Raw genomic sequence first — 11,908 nt, forward strand, 5'->3', positions numbered from 1 at the left:
CTCAAGGCAAGGTTTTCTCTTGCTCAGCTCTTCCATTTTGCTGGGCCACCAACTAAGTGACTATTTCTCTATGTTTATATGGAAGCCCAGGCCTGTGTGACACAAAAGCAGGCAGGATTGCCTGCTAAAACATTAAGTGATAACCTGAGCCATTCTAAGCTCCAAAAAAACCTCATGGACTTTTATAGTTTATTTGCTGATGTTTAGAGTCCTTAATATTGAGGTTTTAAATGGTTTTTAGAAAGAGAGACCTCAGGGTGACAGCATAGACCCAGCACCAAAGACTGGGATAGTCAAAGCCTGTGAGGGTTGTTAGCAGTGAGGAGGTGCCAGTCAGCTGTCAGCCCTGGCTTTGTGACACTGCCCTGCAGCTTGGGGAGCTGATGTGAGGGCCTGGCCTCTGGACCACGAAGGGTCACATCTGTTCTGCTCAGCTGAGGCCAAGACCTTGTTTTTTGAGCATCTGGGCTCATCCCCCATATCTTGCTCAGCTAGAGGCCAACCAAAGGACCCTATGAAAAGGCTGGCATCTTGGCTTGTGTCCTTGGGCTCATATGCTGTCCCTGAGTCAATGCTCAGAGCCTGCCAAGAGGCAGCTGAGCCTCAAAGACAACCTACTGAATTCAGCAGCTGTTAGTTTGGATTTAATTCAGCCCCAACAAAATGCAGGAGGCTACCTCTGAGTGAGGAATATGCTATTTGTATATGGCCATTTCTCTAACCAGAAGTTTGTAGGAGGTAATATGAAACAGCTTGGGGTTTATCTGCTGCCAAAAGTTCTGCTGCAACCCTGTACTGCTGCTGTGTGAAGTGGAGGAAGCCTGCAGAGGCTGTAGCTCTATCACCTGCTCTTTTTAGGGAGCCAAAAAACATGGTCCATCCTGCACATAGCTGTCCCCTGAGGCTGTTATAGGCCATGCTAAGCTGCTTTCTTTGGGCTGCCATTATGAAATAATACTGGCAGCTAGACTGGCTGCTAACCATCCTTTGTTGGTTACGTGAAAATCCTTTGTTCCCAGCTGTAAATTCCCCACCTATCTTTACTAAGCAAAATCAGAGAAACAGTCCATCTGTTTAATCCTGGATAATTAAAATATGTACTTTTTTCTTGTGGCCATTAAAACACATTTTAATTTGAGTATCACATCCTGAGCAACATTTAGAATGTGGGTTAAAGATGCTGCTGCAGTACAAGTACAACTACATCTGAGTTCGAACCACTGCTGAAGCAGAAGCATTGATAGCAATAGCTCCCCCTACTAAACTTGCCCTACCAGGCAAGCAGCCTGCTTTTATGGGCAACTTTGATATAAGGGCTGGAAATAAAAGTCATCAAGAAAATATCAGCCTTGGAAAAAACTGTCATTTGCTTTGTTTAAGGGCTCAGAATAATTCTGAACCTAAAAACATATTAAATGTGGCTTACCACTTCCAGCTAATACAGGTCTTAAACTGATGACCCTGTTATCCCTGTCCCCCCAGCCCTGATGCAGCTGTCATGTGTTAAGAGATATATCAGGATAAGGCATTTGGGCTGTCTCTTGGTTCATGATATTGAAAGCACAAAGGCAAAAGAATGGGATGAAGATTTAAAGATCCAGCAGACAGCCACTCCTGAGGTCTCCTCCTTGTGTCCTCAGGATGATACTGGCCTCACTCTTCCTCCCTCTGCCTCCAGAGTCAGAGCTGTGATGCCCAAATCCTACTGGGGTGGGAAGACTTGCTATCAACTCTATCTTTTAATTTTTCTACCACATTCTGTTTTTCTATTTCCTCTTGCATTTCACTCCTCATGTCTCCCATTCCAAAAACCCCTCTTCTGCCAGGAGTCAGAGCTTCTGCCAGGTCCTTCAGACTTTCAGGTATGAGTATCTATGTCTCTGTCTCCTGTGTTCTTTTTCCCGCCTAAACTGTCCTTTTAGATACTCTTATTCTGCTTTCTTGCTCAAACAGTATTCTAGACTCCGAATTGCATGTGCTTTTATTGATTTGTCAAGAGAGCTTTCACTCAAGCTGGCTTTCACATTCAATGAAGTTTTGCTTCCTCTTTCTCCATGGGGAGCATGTGTAAGCCACTATGTTCATGGCATATTCATGGCCAGAGAAAAGTCTGCAGAACAGGCAACTGGTAACAGCAATAATTTGCAACCAAATGTTTACCCTGCTCTCATTTCAAGAGAGTCAAGTAGTTGGGGAGAACATGTCAGGACTGGTTGAAGTGGAGCAGGTCCTGCTGTGGGATGGACTGGGCAGCAGGATGTGGTCAGGTTCAGGTTTGCCTTGTACATTTCTCCCCTTAGGGCTGCACCCCACAACACCGTCATGCACCCACCCACATGCAGATTCACATATGCGAGACTGAGAAGTACCTCCATAAATGCTGGGAAAAAAATCACCGGTTGAGATTATTTAATGTTAAATATCCCTTCTGTTATTAGTAACCAGGTATTTTTCCTTTTGTTTTGAAGTAATTTTTTTCTTGGCAGAATTCTTTATAGAAAGCTGTTCTGTCATCTTCAGTGCTCATATTTTGCATTTTAGATGTCAATATTACACAAAGTTAATACCAAATCTTTGCAGTACTGAGGTAAGCTGGGGTCTAATAACAAAAATGTACAGTTTCAGATTAATCACAGTTTTGATTTGAAGCTCTGACAACAGACAAGAGAATATATGTTCATATGCTTCTGTTAGATCAGCTCTGTGGAGAAAATAGTACGACTCAGAGAGTACATGGGTGATTCACCCTTCCTCTGAGTTCATCTGCCATCTCCTCTTTAGGCTGTAAAGTGCAACAGGGAGCTATCTGAGTGCCTCATGGATGGATATACAGTGGTCCCTGGCATTCTGCACCTGGGCACATGGAATCACTGAGGATCTGGTGGCAGTACTTGTATGAGAATCTGTATGTATGATGGCCCAAAGCCCCAGCCAAATCCCTCTTCTTATTTCCTGATACCCTTGCCAGTTCCACCTGCCTGCTTTACAAATTATTTCCTAACCAGTGATGGGGAGCCGCTAGAGGTAGCTACCAGCTGGCACAGGCTCATGTTCCCTCCAGGCAAAATGCAGTGAAGGGGAGCCCTGTGGAAGTAGGTTTTGCAGAGCTGCTGCTGCGTATAAGACTTGGCTGGCAGTAAAGGAAAAAAAGAGGCTGTGGGTAGGGCCTGTGATGCCTCTCTTGGAGAGAAGCTTCATTCACCATGGACATGGCTGAATATTGTCGTATGTGTTCCCTTGTCTGTCTTTGGGTGCTTTCCAAAGGATAAGGAGTAAGCATGAAGGTAGAGTAAGGTAATTTCCTGGCCACTACACAGTCTATTTATTTCCTGATTCCAGACCACAACTGCTACTGGAGTTTCTGTAGGCACAGTTCTCTGGGCTGAAAAGTTTAAGCTGGCCTGTGCTGTGACAGAGGGAACACCTGTTTCTGGGAAGCAAAGGAGAAGGAAGGTTTTCCCTTCCCTACATCTGGGGGACCATTTATATGCCCTTCCATCTTACAAGCTGCTAACTGCCTCAAAGTTACATACTGCCATGGGTTTCTTCTAAGGTTCTTATCATGAATGCATGAATTTACCTTCCTTCAATTGCAGCTGTGGGAGGAGCCAGGACAGTGCCTTGTCTTTTCATCACTTTCGCTGAGGCAACATCGAAGGTGTTGTTGGCAGGGGAGGGTGGTACAGCCTGCAACACTTTAGTAACCTAGGAACTCTTCAAGAACAATCTCTGGAATCCACTTCTTACCAGCTGAAGTGATCTTAGTAATTGGTTATGCAAATACATGGATAGTATTAAGAAACCTGATAATTTACTGCACCCTCCCAAGCATCCCACCTGGTGGGTATATTAGCCCACCGCTATTACTCCCTATTTAAGTAACTCCTGCCCAAGCCTTTAAAATATTGTGCAGATCAAGAAATTTCACCATAGAAACTTGGGAAGAGCATCACCATCATTCAGGGTGCAGGAGGAAAGGTGAATAAACAACCAGAGAAGATGGATAGTCAGCAGGACCTTGTGAATTTAATTTGATTTCACCTTCACCCAGTGTATGCCTTCCCTCTTCCCTTCTCCTGCTCCTAGGAAAAAAGCAAATCAAAAGGGTATCATCACAGGACTGAACATAAAGAAAACAGTGCAAATAAACCCCCTGGAGATGTGATGTGAAGCATGAGAGCACAGCCACTCCTGGGCCTACTCACTGTATTCTGGTGATGACATTTATACAGATGAGGCTTCCACAGGAATTCTGGGGAAGCTAAATGGAGATGTACAGCTAAAAGGGTTGGTCTGCACTCAAGACCCTCCTTTTCATTTTAGAGGCTCCTGGTTTTTACTAGTAAGGAAGAATATCCAGACCTTTGTTTCCCATCAGTTCCAGAATCTAGTCATACCCTCTCCCTAGTTTAAACAAAGATTTCTCCACCCTGTTCAAGCCATGTTTACCAACAGCAACTGCTAACACATATTTGGAAAACTTCCACAGCCAGCATCTGTTTGTCCTCTCCTTGCACTTTCAAAAATGATTGTGCAGCAGGAAGGAAGCCTCCCCCTCTTTTGCCCCCTCCAAGTGGAAAAATCACATCTATTCTTCCTGTCTTTTTTTCCCCGCTGTGTATCCTGCCAAAACTGAGTGCTGTTATGCACTGCAAATATGTGTCTAAGCCTTTGGTCAGTTTTTTTATAGTTCAGTTATCATTCTGCCCATGAACCTGGATTTGGCTCATATTTTGCATCCTGTGATCATCTCATCCCTCTCTCCTTTCATTCTCAGTTCCTGCTTGCTGTCCTACTGCTCTTCCTGGCACCTGCCATTTTGTTCCTGCTGTTTTACCATGAGATTGGATGAATGGGCTCACTACTCATTGCACTGAGGACATTTTAGCCCTGCTGGGTATAGGTAGGGGCTGTGTTTATTCCTCTTTTTGCTGTATGTTGACATACAGATTCACCATCTGGCTGAGCTAAAGCTTTTTAAAAAAGTTTACTTTTTCAGTGTTCCAGGATGTGTATCTTCCCACTGCTTCTTGACTGCTCTGCAGAAGCATACCATCAACTTGTAGTGGACACGGCTACTTCCAACAATGTGTCTCCAACTCCCTACAACAAGGCCTCTGTAACTTGGGTGGAATTGGGTGGCCTCTGCCCACACCTCCACATCTGGCTGCTAAGGCCCACTCACTGGAAAAGGTGTGTCCATAATTCTCTCAAACTCTCTGTCACTGCATGAAACAGCCCCCAATTCTCTTCTCTCTTTGGTGACTTCTTTCTTCCAGCCTCTGGTGCGAGCATCACTGTTTACAGGTACGTTGGCTGTCAGTGTATGTAAAGACAACAATTTTCTGAAAGAAAATAGGTTGTTGTGTAGCACTTGAAGGCTCTCTAAAATATTTTTCTTATGCACGTTCAAAAACTTCCCTCTTTCTTCTACCCTTTGCAGTGCTCCCAGAGGGAAAGATGCTTAAAACTGAGGAGACTGGAACCTGCTGTGCCCTTTTTATAATATATACATGGCACTGATGCAGTGACAGTACATCAGTGAAGCCATTGTGAGGGCTAAAATTGTTCCCAGACAAAATTACAGTCATGGCCCTACATCTCCAGTGGCTAGAGAATGTCCTTTCTCTTACATTAAGGTCATGAGTAACAAGCCTGTCTCTGCTTGCGCGAGCTTTCCTGGGGCAGAGACTGTTTGCGTAGGTGGTGTCCTCTTCTGCATTGCCTGCAGGGTGAATCCTCATTTCACTCCTAGTGAAGAGACACATGCAGCTGCAGGATGAACTGTCATCAGCAATATGAAGTAGGGGAGAGTCACCTCTGTTTGAATTTTTTTTGTGTGATGTATTTAAGAGATAGAAGACTGCTTGTGCCTGAGAACCAGAACCTTACTAACACTGTCTTTTATTCAGTACTAGGTACATCTTACACGCACCCAAGCACATCTCTGCCTAACGTTTATTTTCTGGTCTGGTTAATGACCACTTACAGAAATTCCCTCATTTGTCCTCCCTGTCTTTAAATTGTCTTCCTAACAGCTGTAGTTCCATTTATTGCTTAAATATCTATACTGATGGGCAGGGGTGCTCGCTATTTGTGACCCAGATGTGTGAACCAAGGCCATCTGAAGGTGACTATGCTGCCTCCAGCAGCCCTTTCCTTTACAGTAGCTGCACACTGTTCCCGATTTTGAGAACAGCTGCTCTCCATTGCCCACCTGAGGAACATGAACTTCTGGTGCCATCTCAGCTGATCTTAAGTTCTACACAACTGAGGTAGGTCTGTCTTATTTCAGGGACTGATATGTGACTTTTAGATGGTCTCTTCCCCACCCCCAATATGAGCTAGATGTGTTCCTGTACTAAATAATACAACTGAAGTTTTTTCAGAGACAATGACACATGAGATTTCATAAAATTGTAGAATCATAAACATCCTGAGTGAGAAGACACCCACAAAGATCATCAAGTCCAACTCCTGGCTCATTGGAAGGCAACTCCAAGAGTCACACCACATGCCTGAGAGCATTGTCCAAATGCTTTTTAAACTCTGTCAGGCTTGGTGCTGTGACCACTTCCTTGAGGAGCCTGTTCCAGTGGCCAGACACCCTCTGGGTGAAGAACCTTTTTAGAATATCCAACTTAAACTTATCCTAACACAGCTTCATGTTGTTACCTTGGGTCCTGTCATTGGTTACTAGAGAAAAGTGATCAGTGCCTGCCTCGCTGCTTTATGTTGTGAGGATGTTAAAAGCAACAATGAGGTCCCCCCTCAGTCTCCTCCAGGCTGAACAGACCAAGTGATCTCAACTACTCCTTACAGAGCTTCCCCTCAAGGCCCTTGACTATCTTTGTAGTCCTTCTTTGGACACTGTCTAGTAATTTTGTACCTTTTTTTATATTGTGGTGCCCAAAACTGCCCCCAGACCTCAAAGTGAGGCTGCCCCAGTTCAGAGCAGAGTAGGACAATCCCCTCCCTTGCCCAGCTGGCAATGCTGTGCCCGATGCCCCCCAGGACACAGTTGGCTCTCCTGGCTGCTAGGGCACATTGTTGGCTTATATTCAATTTGCCTTTTCTCTTGATATTTCTCTAACAACTCTCTTGAATTTTGGCTGGAGAAAAATGTGGCCAGATACCACAGCTGGAATGTGAGATGCCATAGCCAACTGTCTGCATATACTGTGTCTGCTGGAACCAAAGCACACAGCACTTGGCCGAACTTTGTCTGTTTAGCTCTGTTTCAGTTTCTGTGTTTCAGTTGAGGGCCAAGTGAAATAACTCTGGCTACACTCACTTGACAATGGCCATCATGGGATGAAACCACTCACGTATATCCTGCAACTGGGAACATGTCCCTGTGGGCCACTGCTGAGGCAAGTCACACTGAGAATATGTTTGTGGCACTTACTGATCCCATTATTGGCAGTTTCAGAAAAGGACCTTTGAGCCAAGGAGACAGAGCTCTCAGAGAAGATCAAACTGCTGGAGAAGGTCTAAACAAGCCCTCTGGGCTGCCAAAATAGGCTCCAGAGCTGTTGGTCCTGCCCTGTTGTCAGCACCACATTCTCCTACAAAAGAAAAAAACAAGACACAGGAAGAACCAACACAAGGTAGGAGAATCAAGACCTCAATCCAATGTACTAATAATACTTAGCACTGTACATCACTGTACTGTTACTTACAAACATTAACTGATACATCCTCACAACACCCCTGCGAGGTAGGGAAGTATTATTATCCCTAGTGTACAGATAGGGAAACCGAGGCACCAAGAGGCTAAAAGTGACTTGCCCAAGATCACACAGCAAGGCATTGGTAGAGCCAAGGTAAGAATGGAGAGGTTCCTTGTTCCCAACCCCTTGCTGCCCCCTCCCTAGATAATGTTGCCTGTCTGGACATGGAGAACCGAAGAGGCTCCTTTGAAAAGCAATGCCCAGACTTGTTGCCTATGAATAATTTTTATTTGCCTTTAATGAATTATTTCACAGTTTTTCCCTCACACTGTACACCATGCTTCCACAGTCCATTCAGCGCTCTGTGGTGGTCCACAGCCTTCTCCTCTGGCACCGGGACAGCTCTGCAGGGGGTTCATAGGGTGCTCTGTGCTTTCATCAAGAGGATGCTTAGAAACAGTTTTCACTGACATTAGACTGGGAGCATGTAAGCTCTCACTGGAGACCAATAACACACACTGGAGAAGCAGGCAGAGGGAACTGATGGTAAAAAGGCATTTACTGTCCCCTGTGGAATGACCAGTGGCTCTCTTGGTTTCTTAGCTCTTCTAAGCTCCAGTGATCACTCAGAGGAGAAACCCTCTGTCTCCAACTTGCCTGCTCAGGAAGTCGTTGTTCTGGGGGTTGCTTCCCTAATAGGTAATAGGCAGTCAGTTCAGGACCAGGCAGGTCCCCTAGCATTGCCTACTCCAGGTGTGTGACACTGTCTGGGAACAAGGCTGGCTGTAGTTGTTGTGCTCTTTTGCCATGGGGAAGGGGTATTACCATGGTTGGCAAGCAGCCATATCCAGCGTCCAAGTCTCTTTCATTTCAAAACTGGTATTCAATGAAGAGCAAGGAAGAGTGGATGGATGAGGAGATGAGGATGAGGCAGAGCAAACAGGAAAATCCACCAAATGAGCTTCTAGGAAGGAAATGTTCCCGCCTGGGCACTTCAGCTGAAGTGGCTTCATTTTCACAAGGTTTCCTTCTCTCTCTGGGAACATCTGCTGAGCTTCATCTCTGTCAGCTGGATATATCGTATGACATTGGTATCTGCAGGGAAAGAACACACAGAGGTGTGGTGGTTACACAATGCCCTGTGGCAGACAGATAGAATGCACCTTCATTCCTCATACATCATAGGGGAGCAGCATGGCTTCAGCACTGTGTGCTGGAACATTACCAGTTGGAAGGGGCTCTGAACCAAACCCAGAACTTCTGCTTTTGAAGAGTGTGGTCTGAGCTGTTCTCACCATCCCTGTTGCTCACAGTATTGCCTCAGCTAGTTTTTACTTTCTCTCTGATTACACTTGGTCACCACAGTTGAACTCACACAGCTGAAACTATCCAAGTCATCCTTGACTGTATTTGTGGAATGACACAACTCCATTGGCTTCTCTTCCTGCAGTACCTGCATGCAATCTCCTAAAGGCATTTTGTGTACAGTTATGCTCTGCCTCTTCACTCTCCCAGTCTGTTTACAGCCTATTTCACTCTTTTCACATTTTTCCAAGATGAACAGAATTGGGAAGAGTATCATTTACGCTGTCTTGTACCCCTTCTTCCCTTAAATTTTCTGCTTGGATGTCCTCCCACCATGACACTCTTTCTGCAATTTTGTCATATGCTATATGCTGCATATTATCTTGTCTGTCCTGTCTAATGAAGTTCCTAGAGGTACAGAACCACTGATTCATCCTAGTAGAAAGGTGTGATATCCCAGCACTGCTCAGGTGATAAGCTGAGCCTTCTTGTTCCTTCCAGAATTTCAGAGCATAAACACACCACACAGACTATGCAAGTCTGGCTTTATCTCCTCACCTTAGCTCTAAGGGAACCCATTCACCCTGAATCACAGGTTGATCTAAATGAGCATGTGTCTCCAGACAGAGCCAATGATTCTGCAGTCATGGTCAATCCTCTCTTAAACCAAACTGATTTCTATCATGACAATAACTTCACACACTCATGGCACCCACAAAATGGCAAAAGCCATGTAGTACCAGAAGCAAGCAAGTAAAAACACAGCTACTTTCATTTCTGAATTGACTGAAAAATAGTTATTTGCTCAGAGCCTCGCTCTGACAGCCAACCAGGGTCAGCTTAGTCCACTGAAGTTATTAGATCCTCAGACACCAATCAGAAGTGCAATGCAGTCCAGAGGGCAATCTCATCTCCTCCTCATTCAAACTGCAAAGTGTTCCACACCAGCTAGGGAAATGAGAAGTGCTTCAGCTTTCAAAGTGATGAACAAATTACTGGGAACATGCCCAGCACTAGTGAGTATGGGTATTGCACCCCCCAAAGCAGTTGTGGGTGCAAAGCTTCCTTTAAAGATGAGGACATCTCTGTTGTGCCCTCTGCTAGTGCTGCATCAGTGCCAGACAGATCAGTCTCTTGCCACACAGAGCTATCCCTATCCACGAACATGCCACAGGGTATCTGTGGGCCATGGCCATGCTGTTGTGACTTCTCAAATTGTCTCTGGTGAGGTGAGTCTCCCTGCTGAGTCTTCTGCAGATTCAACTACATTGTCCTAGGCACTCCAGAGGGTGAGATTCGATGACTAAGCTCCTTGACCCGTTTGGGATAATTTTAACGAGCTAAGAATTCTGCTGTTACTTCTGTCAACTAGCATTGTGGGCTGTTTATGCATTAGCACTTCTTTCCAGCCCAGCAAATTTTAAAGCAGCTTTTCAAAAACCAGAATTGTTTCAATTGTGCAGCCTCCTGGAATGAAGAAATTCAGTTGAGGGGGTAGTCCTGAATTTTAGGCTTAAAATGAAATTAGTGCAGTTAGCTGACTTAAAATTAAATTAATGTGGGGCAGGACACACAGCCTGAGCATGGTCCTGCTGTGCTGTGACCTATGTTCTGTGCTCTTCTGGGTTCCAATGGGCTGTGCTCTGGATACACATCCTCACCACTAAGGTACACGCTTGGAATGCCTGCCTGGTGCAGGTGAGAAGGGATAACTCCTTGGGCATGTCAGGAATTCACACCTGCCTGAGCCTGCAGGGACTCAGCATCTCACTGAGGGGGAAAAGGTGGGCTCATAACTGGGAAAAACTGCCAGCCTCTTTGTTTCCAAGCTTTGGCTTTTAGGTAAGGTGACTGCTGATGGCACAGCTTCACTCACCTGGGAGATTTCCATATGCCTAGGAAGCCATGGGCAAAATAATGTGTAGCCTGACCGAGGGTGGTTGACACTCTCATTGCAAGCTACTTATAGATGCCTCAGGCTGGTTTTGGCATGTTTTACTTTCTTTGTGAGGGCCATTATTTTACCAAGGAAAAATAATGAGAGCAGCACCCTGTTTAAGAGTGGAGCCCCGTCTTTGTTAAGTTTTTTCTACCAAATAGTATTGCACCATACTAGCTCTACCTGCAGAAGTATGTCAAAGGCATATGGAAATGTTAATGAGAAGACAGATCCACTGATCTCTCAGTGGAGAAGAAATTATCCCCATTGACTGATGTGGAAATAAGTCAGAACAACTCAGATAAGGGGTCACACCCATGCAAAACAGTACTGCTAGAGCTCCTTACCACTGTGCCTGTGTCTCTCTGCAGAGTGGCCTAATGCTATTTTAAAGGTAATTTCTGCTTCCCCTGTAGAGCCCAGTTGCTTATCTGCTGTGCAGATACCATGGCCTGGGTTTTGTTCCCAGGATTTCTGAGTTGCAGGGGTGCAGGAAGGCAGTGCCTGAGTGCAGCCGTGAGCCCACGCTGCACAGCACAAAAACCGTCTGGTCCGGGCGGCCCGCAGGACATCTGACCATGGGCTCCCAGCACGGGGATAGCAGGGACCACTGTTTGACATTACCAGGCCATTCCCAGCTGATGATCTCATCTCAATCCCAGTCATTCCCTACCCTGACAATGCAGCCCCAGTGGGAGAGGGCTGAACAAGGCTTGCAGCAAGGTGTATGTTTGGCTGCCTGTGCTGCACCAACCTCTGGACACAAAGCTCACGGAGGGTCCATGCATGCTTTACATGACTTAACAGCTTCCCTCCCCCTTAGTAGGAGGGTTATACAGCTATCTTCTGTTATTTCAATCTGCTTTTGTGATTTTTATTTGGAAGTGGCACAAGAAATCAGGCCAAATCCAATCTTCCTTCACCCTGGGCAGATAGTGAATAGCCATAAGGGATCTGCTGTGCTGACAGCCCTTTAGAACACTAAACCCCT

The 11,908-nt window shown here is 45.5% G+C and overlaps 1 protein-coding gene across 2 annotated transcripts in view; it reads right to left on the reverse strand.

The window, feature by feature from the left end:
• Nucleotides 1-7,611: 7,611 nt before the first annotated feature.
• TTC9 (tetratricopeptide repeat domain 9) overlaps nt 7,612-11,908 on the reverse strand; it is a 28,257-nt gene continuing 23,960 nt past the window's right edge. For both annotated transcript variants that reach the window (XR_014956022.1, XM_021540770.4), the window contains one exon: nt 7,612-8,768. Coding sequence is in view for 1 of the 2 variants with exons in the window: in XM_021540770.4 (XP_021396445.1) it covers nt 8,689-8,768 (80 nt within the window). In the remaining variant the exon portion in view is untranslated. The remainder of the gene's footprint in view (nt 8,769-11,908) is intronic.

This window comes from Lonchura striata, chromosome 5 (assembly GCF_050655825.1).
Source record: "Lonchura striata isolate lonStrDom1 chromosome 5, ASM5065582v1, whole genome shotgun sequence".
NCBI lineage: Eukaryota > Metazoa > Chordata > Aves > Passeriformes > Estrildidae > Lonchura > Lonchura striata.